Source organism: Fukomys damarensis, unplaced genomic scaffold (assembly GCF_012274545.1).
Source record: "Fukomys damarensis isolate Sample0158 unplaced genomic scaffold, DMR_v1.0_HiC HiC_scaffold_24, whole genome shotgun sequence".
NCBI classification, from domain to species: Eukaryota; Metazoa; Chordata; class Mammalia; order Rodentia; family Bathyergidae; genus Fukomys; species Fukomys damarensis.
In genome coordinates, this window is record NW_022900936.1 from 72174070 (window position 1) to 72189734 (window position 15665).

The 15665-nt window shown below is 40.2% G+C and overlaps 1 protein-coding gene across 1 annotated transcript; it reads right to left on the bottom strand.

The window, feature by feature from the left end:
- Positions 1–1905: 1905 nt before the first annotated feature.
- On the bottom strand, positions 1906–3172 carry LOC104859190 (solute carrier family 25 member 46-like). The gene is given in 3 exon segments (XM_019206659.1): positions 1906–2069; positions 2072–2275; positions 2488–3172. Coding segments are annotated over 3 exon segments (1053 nt in total).
- Positions 3173–15665: the final 12493 nt, after the last annotated feature.

Consider the following 15665-nt stretch of genomic DNA (forward strand, 5'->3'; position numbering starts at 1 on the left):
GTCACTGTCACAGCGGCTTCAGACCGAGAGCCCAGATCCATCTTTGAAGCAGGATTATATAAGGTTAGGGAGACTTTTCCTTTTTATAGGTTCTATTTTTAGCTCTTGCTTACTATTGGATATTTGAGGGGTACTGGGAGGGCACTTACTGGAAAATTACTAATACCTACGTTCACAGAATCAATTCCTCTTTTTAAAGAACATCTGATTAAACAAATTCTATAATTAACAAAGACTACATATGTAAGCAGTGACTAATGTCTATATTAGCAGTGGCTACCTATGTAAGCTGTGACTAGTACCTATGTTGGCTAAATCAATTCCTCCTTTTAAAGAACATTGATTATTTTAAGCAGGAATAATTCATCTTTAGATCATTAAAAAGAGAAACAGAAACAGGGTGGAGATGCCCTAAGACAGCTTGCCCTAAAAAGAGGAACAGAAACACAGGGAGACTGTCATACAGAATGGAATTTTACAGAATGGAATTTTTGCAGCTCTGTTCTGGGCAAGAGGAACAGAAGTGGGCAAAGGGCACAGAGGGAGCCCACCTTGACCTGAAAAGTTGGTCCTTACAAGAGCACTAAATAGTTCATGATAAAACTGTGACCATCTTCATGAAGAATGAAACTTTAAAATGTTTAATAATGGATCAGTCAAATGCATATCACTTTACTGTATAGAACATAACCCACCAAATTAAAGTTAGGGAAAATTTTCTTTTTAATTAAATTGATTATTATTTTTTTTATTTGTTGAAATGTTCCCCCATATTCTACCCCAACTATATAAAATGTATGAACTGTTTGTATCTTCAGTATTCACCCAAATGTATTTAAAGAAAAAATAATGAGGATATCTTGCTTTCCTCATCAAGTATTTCTAGTTTGGAAAATGACACTTTAAGCAAAAACAGAGGAAAAATAAAATGAATGTGTTATTTAATGAGTATATGTGAGGCAAAAGACACAAATTCTCAGGTGAAGTTTGTCTCTTCTAAGTTGTTACTCAGAAGTGAAAGGCAAATGAGGTTTCTTTAAGTACACAATTTATAAATATTGAAACAGCAAAGTCTGCATGATTATTTTACATTCTTTCTGAAGTGTGGCTCTAAAAGTAGACTGACAATTCACATAATTAAGCAAACTGAACTTTGTAAATGTATAATAAATTTTAAGTGGCTGGCATTCAAATACTGACTTTGGATGTGGACACGGATGCCATAAATGATTAAATCTTTGGGCAGCTTGGCTTTTTGATGATTTACTCAGGTGTTCAAGCAGAAAGTGTATGATTTCTTTTTATTCAACAAGCTGATCTACAAGTGGATAATTTGTAGGATAAAGGAAATTCCAAGTTATGTATGTGTACATAAATAGATATAATACACATATGCAACCATTAAAATAGTAATGCAACATAAAACCCCTCAATGCCTGCTTGCTGATAGCCAAATCTTAGTCTTTTTCAAAAGTGACATAATTTATTTGTTTAAAAGTAAAACTTTACTGATACAATGATGTTCCACTGGATTAAGGATAATATGCCAATATCATTCTAGAAGATGAAATAACTATGACAAATATTAAGGTCAGATATAACAGATTCAACTCAATGAAACTTCATTTTTTATTTTTGAAAAATTTTTGCTTTCTCCTAGTATCATTTTTAGTTCAACTGCTAATTTTTACTTCAGCTTACTAGTGATGCACTAGCTAAAATTTTATTCTAACAAGTATTAGTTCTATTGAGCTCTTAAACTTGAATCTTTTTAAAAAAGAAGAGTCAATACAATCAGCACAGACCTTTTCTACCAGTTTCACTTCCTAATCCATTTCTTCCTCAGTGCTTTATTTTTATCCTTTATAATTTCATAGCAAATTATCCAGATTACATCTGGACTAACTAGTGATAGTTATTTAAAATGCTATTTTGAAGAAGTGTAGAGTAAATAATTTTGGTGATCTGTAAGACAGCTGCATGTAATGTGTACTGTATTATAACAGCAACAAGCCCTTTATAAAAACCAAGGACTCCTTCCCCCTACTTTATAGTATTGATACAGTCTCTCCCTCATACTGTGTATTAATTGGAAGCACTGCATAGCCAAGGTCTGTATTGTCAATTACTGTGCATGTTCCTTGAATGTGAAGGTGATGCAAAATTTTTTCCAGTGGGAAGAGTCTAACATCAGTGCAAAGACTGGTAGCAAAGTTAGCAATAAGTTCTGGAAAATAAGCATGCAACATACTCTGCACAGGGCTACTACTTTCAGCTAGGTGGTTATTTTAAGTCTTTCTCTTCAGAATTAGTGGGACAAACTTCTGAATTATTGAGCTGATGATGTAGTGAAGAACTCCATGCAGCACCGTAGGAAAGATCAAGGAAAGAAGAGGAAGGAGTCATGAGGCACTCCCAAGCCTATCACCCTTCTGATTCCTTCTTTCACACATTCCAAAGTGCCAGTATTGTCTCGAATTATCTCACTCTGGACTGTTTCCATTAGACTTGCTAAATAAAAAGGCATTACCACAATATAAATTATGGCTTTCAGTAGAAGGTGTTCCCCTATTCGTTTAGGATTCCATTTGTGTGAAACCTCCCTTGGCAAAGGTAGAAATTCACTAATTATGCCTTCTGCTCCAAGTGTGACTCCTCGGACAATGCATGTACTTCCCATTTCTTTCCAGAGGGGTCTGGGTCCCTGAGTTTTGTTGAAGCTGTACATAATGTTGATGACTGTAAATGGAGTGAGATGATAATGCCTAGCATGGTAATTAACTTGACATTGGAGGCATAGAATGATGAAAGAATGAGCCAATACATTTTCTGTGAAGAGATATGCAAGTCCAATACCAAATCCAGCAAATCTATTCAATGGTTCACTGCTCTGCCCCTGCAGCTGCCACTGCCTTGCCGCTGCCGGGAAAGAATTCCTCTGCCGGGGCCCTCCAACGGGGTGCAGGTGGAGGTTCACACCGTAGGTCGGGCTTTTCTCACCCCAGTGGAGGTTGTGGCTGCCCGGGGTGTCTAGGGGAGTCATCATCCAACGGCCTAGGTCTGACCTGGAGCTGAAGGACCTTGCAGTGAAAGCGACTCCAAACCCCTGCTCATCCCAGGCACCACCCCGGTAGCCCAAGCCATTGAATCTGTCTGGGCCCCGCAGATGCATTACAGCCAGAGCAGGGTAAGGCGGGCTCACCTGGAGCCCACCGCAGCTGGGGCCTCAGCAACCTAGGGCCACACAGTTTTCTCCACTGGGCAGCTGCGTCTGGGGAATTCTGACAACCGGAAATCACAATTCCATGATTTTAATTTTTTTGGGAAGATACCCAGCAGGGAAATGGCTAGGCCAAATGGAATGTCTAATTCTAATTTTATGAGGAATCTTCACATTGATTTCCTCAGTGGTTGCACCAATCTATACTCCCACCAACAGTGGTCTGATTGTTATCTTTTTTCTTTTCTTTTTTGGGGGTGGGGTGGGTGGGGGGTATTGGGGATTGAACTGAGGACCTCATGCTTGTGAGGCAGGCAGTGCCACCACTGACCTAAATCCCTAGCCCTGGTTATGTTATCTTAGTGAATCTTAGATTCTGTTTACACAGACACTTTAATCTGCCCATCACCTTTCAGAACTTGCTTGTTTTATTTCATCTCCTAGAGATTATCCTTTTTTTTTTTTTACAATAAACATTTCTTTCTGCAACTTATTTTGTCTCTTACCCTTACCACCTCTGCATCTTTCTTTACAGAAGGGAGCATAAGGAATCAAAAGTGTCATAATAGAGAGAGAGAGAGAGAGAGAGAGAGAGAGAGAGAGAGAGAGAAGAAAAGACAGAAAAAATGTTGCTGGGAATCAGTAGGCACAAAAGATAAAAAAGTAGAACCAAAGTGTTTGTATATTTATGTATACAAAGTGATAGCACTGGACCTAAGCATAGACTGCATACACATTGCTTGGGTTAGAGTTCTCTCATGGCCACTTTTTACCTGCATGCCTTGGACAGACTCTTCCTTCTCTGTTTCAGGATCTGTATTTATAATAAATTTGGTGCACTAAAAATAGGTCCTGCCTCATAGATTTGTTGTGAAAATCACCAGTATCCTCTAACCCATAGTAACTGGTGTGTATCTTGTTTTCAAACCATCATCACTAATTGTCATCACATTGCCACTTGGTGAGGTAGATGTTCATTTTCCTTCCTTTACAAATGAAACCAAGACTAAAGCCCTGGCTGGGGATTTGGTTCAGTGGTTCTGCTGTCTACCTCGCAAGTGAGAGGGACTGAGTTCTATCCCCAGTACCAAAGGAAAAAAAAAAAAAGACTAAAGCCCTGAGGAACCTTTGTGTTTAGTGTCAATCACCTTGCAAGTGGCCTACATGGCAATGAGGAAGTCTGACTGCCCTTTCCACAGGAGCCCTCATGTAGGAAACCCTACAGATCCCCATCAGTAAGTAAATCCCATACTTACAATACAGACTACTTGTGGCCAAGGAAATTTTGTTTTCTGATGCAGTACATTATAGTTGATTACACATTTTTCTAATTTTTTTCTTTTTAATGGACTCTTTAGTTCTAAATGCATCTAGCAATAGTAACAATGCTCTCCTTCTCCAGCTCAGGTACACAAGATCTGCTGTTCTGTCTCATGTGAGCACTAGAGGAAGCAGTCAATCCTGATGGACTTCATCTATGTGTACCACATCTGAAAGGTAGGGTTATTAATAGGACCTTTATTTTTAAGGCAGGGTCTCCCTTTGTAGTTCAGGCTGGCCATGAACTTACAACATAGCCCAGGCTGGCCTTGAACTTACTACATAGCCCAGGCTGGCCTTGAACTCACAGTGATCCTCTTGCCTTAGCCTCTGGAGTGCGGGATTACAGGTATGCACCACCACACACAACCTTCTTTTCAGGATGTGTCTAGGATTAGACACACTGTACATGTAAAGTATCTAAAAGACTGGCTGACATTTGATAAATGTTCTTTAAATGTTAGCTTTTGTTACAGTTTTAGATGCAACACACTAAATAGGAATGTCTGGGGCAACCTGAATTCAGATATTGTGCTGGCCATTTCTTAAGGATTTTTATCTTGAGGCCTCTCTGCTTTTTTCCTGTTATGCAAGTTTAGGACTTTATTGAACTCTCTCCCTGATTTTTCTTTATGCCCTCACCAAATAACTTGGATGGGGGCTAGGGATTTAGCTCAGTGGTTTTACCACATGCCTCACAAGTGCAAAGTCCTGAGTTCAATCCCTGGTACTGTTGCAGAAGGAACTGATAAATGACACACAGAGATGCAGAAGTGGGTAAAACAAAAAAAGTTTACTTTGCTAGCAAAGGGTCAGCCTGCACCAAAGGCTGTGCCAAATGATTGACCCTGGGCTGAGTGGCAATCTGTCTTTGACAGGAGTTTTACAATCATGACCTCATTTTAGGTGATAAGATATTCTAGTTCCCATCACAAAATCATGGTCACAAGATAGTTCAATGTTAGCCCAAATGTAGCATTTTCTTTTAGGATGTTTATCTTATCTATTCCAGCCCACAAGAGTGGGGGTAGGGTTAGGAAAGCAAGATTGGTGACGTTCCTTCCATTTTAACGTTTTTTATTTTCAACTATTTACAAAAGTACTCTCTATCATTCCTCCCTTTGTCTCTGGGGGGTAATTTCTTATCCTTCTTTGAATTTATTTCATATTTTATTATTCCACATAATTAGCATTTGATAATGTTGGGCAGCAGTTACCCTCTTGTGCATGAGTTTCGATATCCATTTAATAGTTTTAAAAATTATATATTTTTCATCAAACCTATCATCTTTTGGTTTATAGATTTTTAATCTAAAAACAAAATAATCCATAGCCATCTGACAGAATAAGAGTCCAAACTATCTTGGTTGTATCCTCATTTTTTAGTCATGCATTGACTGTGTGCCTCCAGAGTGATGAAAGCAGGGCTTTGAGTGTGTTGTTCTTTGGGGTCAGTTTGTGGAGTCCTCTGGATAATCTCATTTCATCCTGGAGTAGTGGATCCACTGTTGGACTTCAGCCACCTTGACAGCTGTGGGAGTAACCATAAGTATCTCATATGGCCCTTCCCATATGGGTGGTAAAGGGGTATTTTTCCAATTTTTAACATAAACTTGGTCCCCTGGTTTTATCAAATGGGCAGGAGTTAACATAGGGAGGTCCTCCTTATTTTTAATTTGCCCCGTATATTTTGGAATACTTTTCCCAATTCTAACAATTGTAATTCCAGAGTGGAAGAGCCTGAGATGAATTTCCAGTAAAGTCTCTTAAAATACAAGGTGGTCTCCCCAATAAGACCTTGTATTGGGAGAATCCAGTATAATCTGGGGTGTGTCTTTCTTAAGAATGGCTAATGGGAGCAAGTCAACCCATGGCCCTGGTGCTGTCAAACAAATATTTAGTTAATATATTCTTAATAGTACAATTGTAAATATCATTTTATATGCAATAATTTACCTAGATCTTGTACATTCTCTGCAACAAATGCTGGCCTATTGTCACTGCCTATAGAGAGAGGCAGACCAAACCTTGGAATTATTTCCTTTAATAAAACTTTGCATACTTCTGAAGTTTCTGTTTAGCTGCCATTTTGGCTTCTATATCTGCCTTAGCATTGTCTTTTGCTACTGTATCTTTTCCTTTTTGGTGCCCATAGTAATGTATCATTGCTATTTTATTGGCTCCCACACTGCCTCCAACAACTGCATTATCTCCAGTTTATTTTTAATTTGTTTGCCCTCTGCTGTGAGAAGACTGTGCTCTTTATATATTATGTCATGATTATGTAAGGTAGCAAAGGCATAACAGGAGATTGTATAAACATTTACCCTCTTTCCCTTTCCCCATTGGAAAGCCTGTATGAGTGCCCAAAGCTCCACTCACTGAGCTGACCATCTGGTGGGGAGGGGTCCCACTTGGACCATTTTGTCCTGGATCATCATTGCATAGCCAGCGTAGCATACTCTGTTTTCCATGAAATTGCTCCCACCTGTGAGCAGGATGACATCAGCATCAGGCAGTGGGTTTTGTTTGCAGATCCAGATGACTCAAGAATAGCTAGTTGGTGATGCTGAGATAATAGTGGTCAGGAAGACCAGGCTCCAAGGGCAAAAAGGTAGTGGGATTCAAGGTTATAACTGGAATAAAATGTAGATGGGGGTTCACATAGATGAGGGCCTGATATTGTGTGACTCTATTATCTGAGAGCCGTTGATGTCCTTTGTTATTCAGCAGTTCTAGAACAGCATGGGGACCTGAATAGTCAATTCCTGTTCTAAGTTTAGCTTGTCAGCCTCCTTAATCAGCATAACTGCAGCTGTCAGAGCTTGTAGACAAGGGAACCATCCCTTTGCAACTGGATCCAAATTTTTAGATAGATATGCCACTGGCTGGTTCCAGGGGCCCATTTTTTGGGTGAGCATCCCCAAGGCAGTATGGTTTCTTTCAGTCATATACAAGGTAATAGGTTGAGTCTTTTCTGATATTCCCATTGCAGGGGTAGTACAGAAGGTTAGTTTTAACCTTTCAAATACTGAATCTTGTTTTTTACCCCATAACAATTGTTGTCTTTTAGGGCCTTTTAAGGCTTCATGTAGGGACTTGGCTATATCTGCAAAGCTGAGAATCCAGATTTTGTAAAAACCTGCAGCTCCTAGGAATTCTCTCAACTGCTTTTGTGCTTTAGGTTCTGGTACGGTGCTGACTACTTGTTTTCTTTCATTCCCAAAGTAACTCATTACCTTAGTAACTTGGAATCCCAAATATTTGACTTGTTGCATACAAATTTGAGCCTTTTGCCATGAAATTTTATATCAGAGTAGCATTGTCTTAGTACCCTGCAGTTTTTATTTATTTCGTACATCAGAAAATTAACAACAGTAATAATAATTATATGTATGAAATCTTATACCCTTTACTGTAATTTGGTACCAAAAGCATCTTTTTAATAAAACCTTGTTTTATTCATAGAAAATTTAAAATTTTAAAATGAGCAGTGTAAACATATTACAATAGCATGTTTAAGTAATATTGATTGATGTGTTCATTTATGCCTGTAAATGTAAACCTTTTACAACAAACTTGCAACCAACAAGCAAACATACACATTTTCTTGATAAATCTCTTCCACACACCTTCTTGACATACCTAGGGCTTCTGGTCTTGTATATCTCTCTTTCTCCTTTTAACAAGACAAATGTACAAAATCCTTTCATATCAAGAGTTTATTTATTTATTTGTTTATTTATTTTTGGTACTGGGGACCAAACTCAAGACCTTGTGCTTGCAAGGCAGGTGGCAGAACAACTGAGCTAAATACCCGGCTAAGAGTTTATCTTTTTCACTTATAGTTTTCTTAGTATTTTTCCTCTGTCTCACTTACTGTAATTTTTTATAACAAACTTGTCTTTAGCTGTTAAAAATTTAAAGTGTCCCTTTTTTCTTCTCTCAGATTGTTACATTTTAAAATTTGACTGCCAATAGAACAGTATTAACCTTGAGTTTTTTATCAACAAAGTATAGAAAAGAGCAAATTAACCCTATAATCATAATTCAAGAATTTGCAATGTGCAAGAAATTTTTTAAGCACACCAATTAAACATCAACTCAAATTAAATAAAAGATATATTTGTCAAATAGTTAAAATTTGTAGCTTGATTTCTCTTGTAAAATCTTGATGTTTGGTAAAGCACAGTTGCAGTTTTTCTGGCTTTATTTTGACAACAGGCTGATAACACAGTGTTGGCCTTTGGTCTATTCACATATATTTTTCTAGCCAGATACAACAACTGAGTTATATTCATTTTTTCCCAAGTTTCCTGTTTCTATACTTTCTTTCTGATATTGGCAGCAGATTGAGTTACTAAAGCAGTGTTCACTAGTTGTTGATTTTCTGCCATGGTTAGATTAAAAGGTATATATATTCTATATAACTCACAGAGTCTCTCTCTCTCTCTCTCTCTCTCTCTCTCTCTCTCTCTCTCTCTCTCTCTCTCTTTTTTTTATCTCTCTCTCTCTCTCTTTTGGTACCAGGGATTGAATTCGGACTTTGTGCTTGCAAGGCAGGCAGCAGAACCACTGAGCTAAATCCCAGAACCCTCACAGAGTCTTTTATAACACTTTTCAGGGCTTTCATCTGGTCCTTGCAGGGTTTCCATCACTTTAATCATACTGGTGGCCTTTTTGCTAGCAGCTTTCATTCTTGCTAAAAGGGAGGCTGTGTAGTTTGCCAGACCACACTGCCTGGCTGGGGTATTTGGGTCCCAATTTGGGCAGGCATTCACAGGAAATTGTTGTTCATTCCATTTATCAGGAATTGTGTCCTGGGTGGCATGTGGGGGGCATTTATTTTTTTAATCTCCCCTATAATCCTCTGAATCTCTTCAGTAGTTAACATCTCCCTACAGAGTTCTTTACAGTCTTCCCAACTGAGATGATGGGTACAAAATATTGCTGCCTTCCAAAATATTGATTTAAACAATTGAAACATTTTTGTTGGATCCTCTGTGAAAGGTGGAGTTTTTCTTTTCCAATTAACTAGGTAAGTAGAGCAAAAAGGCTGGTGTACAAAAAGGATGCCTTCTTCTCCTGGGTATTCTCATAATGGAATTTGAAGACTTGGTCCTGGCTCTGCTGACCTAGTTCTGTGAGCTATGGGGGTACCATTGGGGGTGGGGTGGGGGCTGCCCTGACCTATTAGGAGCTGGAGGAGTTTGGGCATTTATTTGCTCTGGGAACTCCTGCCCATAAGGAGGGGGGTGATATAATAGGTCTTCTACATCTTTCTCAGGGTATGGTTGGGTCTTGACAATGAGCAGCTGGGGTGCCTTGTTCACTGCACACATCTGGAGCCATGGGGGCATATTTGTGCATAATTCTAACCAGGTATCTATATGTGGGTATTTATTTTGCCCCTGAGTGGTAACCTTGTTCCAAATCAGCCTAACATTTCTTAATGTCTAGAGTTCCTTCAGGGGGCCAAGACTGGCTTAGTTGAGGCCATGATAACTCATAGAGCTTCCTGAGCATCTTTGGTTTTAATTTTACCTCATAGTCCCCCACAAAGTCTTTACCAAAGTTTTGAATCATACATTCAAGAACAGTTGGTTTAGTATTTGTATTCCCCATGATCATTTGATATTTCCTTGTCTGGTGATGCAGGGCAAATGGTGTGTGCTGCTCACCAAGGAACAACCATACACCCTCCTGCCTGGCTGTGGAGCCTATCGGCCATTTTCAGTCCCTATGGAACACTGTCTCATTAGTGTTCCATTTTGCTCATATTAGACCCTGGCTACAGAGTCATAGTCTGATTAAACTACTAAACCCAGCTGCCTTCTTGCCTACTGAACTTGGCCCTCCATACCACGACTATCTATCTCTGATGGATGAACTTTTATCCAATTGACCAGACCTACAGAAGGAACCCTTTAATGATGATGAGTACACCCTATTCACAGATGGAAGTGGCTCAGTCAGGGATGAAAAGCATCAGGCTGGATAGGCTGTTGTCAACACAGAAGAGGTGCTCATAGCTGGGCCTCTTCTCCAAGACTGGTCTGCTCAGCAAACTAAGTTATGGGCCTAGATACAAGCTTGAAACTGGGCAGAAGAAGGCAATCATTTACACTGATTCAAGATATGCCTTTGCCATGGTCCCTGTCCATGGAATGATATACAAAGAGTGAGGATTTCTCACAGTGGAGGGAAAACAAATTAAGAACAAAGATGAAATTTCTCAGCTTTTGACTGAAGTTTGGACACTGAAAAAGGTTGCTGTCATCCACTTTAAAGGACATAAAAAAGTAAAAGACAATATCATCCTTAGGAACACAATAATAAGGTGTCCACTCAGGGCCAGAGTCTTCATGGATTCTACCAGACAATAGAGTTTCCATCCCAAGAAAACTTGCCCATTCATTCATGGGTAAAGCAGCATTATGGTATTACCCATGGAGGAAAGACTTCCATGAATCAGCTTTTGAATTGACACTAGTATATACCAAGCCCCCCCCCAATTTGCACATTAGTCAGTCAAAGATGCCAGACTTGTGCCAAAGTTGAACCAACCCATGGACTCCTACCTCCATCAGGCATCCAACATATAGTGGACTCTCCCCTTTTTAAGATCAATAAATAGATTTCACTGAAATGAAGCCCTATAAAGCCTACAAATATCTCATGTTGCTTGTCTGCACAAACTCAGGGTGGCCAGAAGTGTTTCCCACTAAAACAGAATGATCAAAGTCTGCAGAGCCTTGTTAAAAGAAATCATACACAGATATGGATTGCCCCTATATACAGGCATTGGCAATGGGCCTCCATTTGTGGCAAAAATAACTCAAAATCTGGTAAAAACATTAAAAGTCAAATGAAATTTACATATGGCCTACAGATCCTAAAGTTCTGGAAAAATTGAAAGAATCAATAGAACTTTAAAGTCAGTTCTAACCAAGTACTGTCAGGAAAATCAAAGTTCACCAGGACCCACCAGATATAAACACTTTGAGGTCCTATATGGAAGGCCACCACCCATAATAAAAGCCTCCAAGGAGATATATGCCAATTAGGCAACATATCTTTAAGGGAACACCTTATACAATTAGAAAAAACATTTTCCCAAACATAAAAATATAGCTGACAGGCCTACCATACCTACAGATATCCCTACACACACACAGTCCAGGGGACACGGATAAAAGATTGGAAAAAAGAGCACTTACAACCCACATAGAAAGGGCCATATATGATAATTTTAGCCACACCCACAGTGGTTAAAGTTTCAGAGATCCAGCTGTGGATTCATCACTCTAGAATCATCCCAGCACTTGGGAGTCTGAGGCAGGAGGATTGCTGTGAGTGTGAGGCCACCATGAGCTACATAGAGAATTTAGGGCTAGCCTGAACTACCAAAAAATAAAATAAAATAAAATAAAAGGCCCATCCTGACTCCTGGGAGGCCCACACTGCTGAGACAACTCTCTTAAAGTTCTGCCTGAGGAGGCAACACACTCAAAGCCCTGCTTCTGTCACTCTGGATGATGAAAGGTCTACACATGGCTGAAGCCTGAGGACCTCAACCCATGAGCCACTGCTATGCTTTCCTGACTTGATCTTTCCCTGAAATCTTTATTCTTGCCTACCTCATAGTGACTGCCTTTATTCTTATTTAGGCTTAATAACTGTTACTCCAGAGGACTGGAATACTTTCCAAAGATGTTTCCACTTAGCTATAGGTTGGGGTTTTATGCTGGCATTTACTATCCTATGTTGTTTAGATTGACTCAGGAAAATCCTGTTGACTATTTGGAACATTGAGAGCTTCAGGTCCAAATATCTGAGACCAATTGCCCAGGTGTTGGAATCGGACTTGTTGGGAGTCCTCCCCATCTCAAAAGTTAACTTTGATGCCTGCCCGAAAGCAGTTAAATGCCACTTTTGGTCATCAGGCTGTATGAATTTTGCCTGGGAGTAAGAGTACTAAGCTGATAGAAAATACTTCTGTTCACAGTGGAAACAGACTTGAAGGGAAGGATCCAGGATCCCTACTGACCCTGATGGCAAGTATCCTGACCACAAAGGAATGCCCAAGATGGGAGGCTGTAATTCCACCAGGGGTTGGTATGTGGTCATAGTAGGTGTAGGACAGAGTTCCAAGGCGACAAGGACTCTCCCTTGTCTGCATATCCTCTGCCAGAAAGTTGTTCACCTGGGACATGTAATTCTGTGGCAAGATCCCCACAATAAAAACTTGGTCAATGGTCATAATGGAGCCATACATAATTGATGGGAAGGGAAGAGACCCAGGATGATTGCTGACTTTAAAAAAGGTTTTCATTCCTCCTCCTCATTAAACCACTTCAACCAAAACCTCAACTAGTTCCCTTGGCCTCAGAACCTGAGAAAAATTCTACAAACTGACCACTGGCCAGTACCTAATCAACACCTAACCTAGTATATGTGTTAAATACCACCCATCAAATCCTTCAAACTAACAGTTCCCAATTGGGAAATGATTACTGGTTGGGTGTACCACTCTCCAAACTCTACTATTGAGCCCTGGACCTAACATTGGAAGAGACTAAGTTAAATTCCACAAATACTCCAGAACACTTGCTCCAATCCCATGTTATTAGGGTCTGGGGAACTTCTTCACATCTGATGGATACAAAGAAAAAGGCCAATGTCACTGCAATGTGTCAGACATCCAGTTAGCCAATCCTGGATCCCTTATAGTTCCTCCAGGAGCTTTCTTTATTTGCTCTGATGGGACATATCAGGTTTTTACAAGTTCAGAGATGAACCTTGGTGCCCTGGCATACCTCCTACCTGACCTCTATGTCTACTCAGGGCAAAAGGGGCTTCCTTGTATCCATTCATCTCATCAAAAACAAGACCCAATCATATTACCAGTAACAGCTGGGGTGGCTATATCATGAAGTGTTGCTTTAAGTGCCACATCCTTGGGGCTTAGTCAAAAACAATTTTGGGGTTCAGATTTGGGGTTCCAAATAAGTACTGAACTAGAAGCCACCCAACAGCCTCCTCAATACACTCTGAAATCAAATAGATTCTTTAGCAGGGGTTGTCTTTCAGAATAGGAGTGCTGTAGACCTCACTGCACACCAAGGGGGAGCCTGTTTCTAAGAGAGTAATGCTGATACTATGCAAATAAATCCAGTGTTAAAGAGATAATCTGCCAAATGAGAGAATGACTAAATTACCAATGGTAACAATATAACCCCCCCGACAATAGTGGAGTGTCCTAGGTGACTGGAAGACATGGATAGATGTTTTTGTTTTGTTTTGTTTTTGAGGCAGGGCCTCACTATGTAGTTCAGACTGACTTGGAACTCACTGTGTAGCCCAGGCTGATCTCAAACTCACAGTGATCCTCCTGCCTCAGCCTCCTGAGTGCTGGGATTACAGGCATGTGCCACCACACCTGACATGGATAGGTGTGTTATTAGGACCTTTCTTTGGTATTCTCATGTTATTGACAATTGGTCCCTGTTTTATAAATTGGTTCATATGCTTTATTTCTCAATGCCTTAACTCTGTTAAGATCCAAGAATCATACCAGCTGATGGTAACTTCAAGGTTTGATGCTTACATGTGTGAAAACATAGACAAGTGAACAACTTGAAGATTCTACTGTAGTCAAAAAGAAGGAATGATCAGAGAAATGATTTTTGACCAGAATGAGCCTGTGGGGTAGCTAACTGGGTAGCAAGCAAAAGGCTCCTCCTAGCTCTGACCACTCCCACAGCTAAAACATGTCCAATTCTCACTTGCACTTGCCTGGACATGTTTTCCTCTATTGTCCTTTGCTCTCAGAAGAATTTCTGTGATCCTGCTTCCCACCATATATAAGGAAGGTGAGTCCTAGTGTACCTTCTATCCAATATAAGCTCAATGTGTCTACTTCTACCAATGAAATAATGTTAAGTGTCTTGCCACTGTGTCCTCACCTCACTTTTCCAAATCTATATAAACCCTGTTCAATGCCCCGATGGGATGGATCACTTTGTGGAGAAGTCCCCGACCAGTCCATTAGTGAAATAAACCTGCCTCCAACATCCAGTGTGTGTTCTCAATTAAAAAAATTTTTTTTTGTACAAGGGATCAAACTCAGGACCTTGCAGTTTCAAGGCAGGTGGCATCACCACTGAGCTAAATTCCCCCAGTCCTGTTCTCAGTTCTCATCAGCCTGACTCTGTTATACTACCTAGAGCTACAGCACTGTGTGATATTTGCTACTGCTGTGCCCAGTCCCTCAGTGAGACCCTTATCCATGGTGATAAAGTCCAAACAAGAAATTTATTTTGTCTGTAAGAGTCTGACTGAACCACAGCGACTCCACGTTGACCAGCAAATGACCTAGAGACTGTCGCTCCCCCCAATCCCTTATAGGATAACTAATGATTGATTGTGAATTGTTAGGTAACTGCTTTGAAGTAGCTGGGAAACTAAATGGAAACTGTAGTGAACACAGAGACCCAACATAAATCACACCACTCCTTGCTTGCCTGTAGTTGAATGTTCTGAACATTATAATCTAAGTTATAAATGGAATAATGGATAATCGATCTGCTGATCATTAGTATGTGACGGTCAAGTACATGCTTGATGACCACTAGCTCAGATCAACTGATTCTTTGCCTTTATCCTTTCCTGCAAGTTTTAAGTGTAAACGCCCCCCCCTTAGCCCTATATAAAATGGCCTGTTTCTGAGCTAACTGCTTCTCTGAGCTACTTGGCTTCAGGAGTGCCATCTGGCCAGACTAATAAAGGTCTATTTGCTAACTTGCCTGGTGTGTTCCTTCCTGGGTAACTCTCGCTGTCCGACAAGCTCCTGAAGCCTCACTGAGCTTCTGAGCTCAGCATCGTGAAAGCCTCTTGGCTGTTCACGCTCCAGGAGTAAAAGTGAGACTTAAATTTTACAGTCGGCCAGGACCCACCCTGGCCACGGAGTCAGATCCCAAGATGAAACTGAGTACAGTTTTTATAGGAAGAGAACAGCCCCCCAAAACCCTTTTCTCCCTTTTCCCCCTCCCCTTTACCTCAGAGTAAATTTCGTTATCTAAGCCTAAAGCACATTTAGAGAAGTGAGAAGGAATGCACAGTT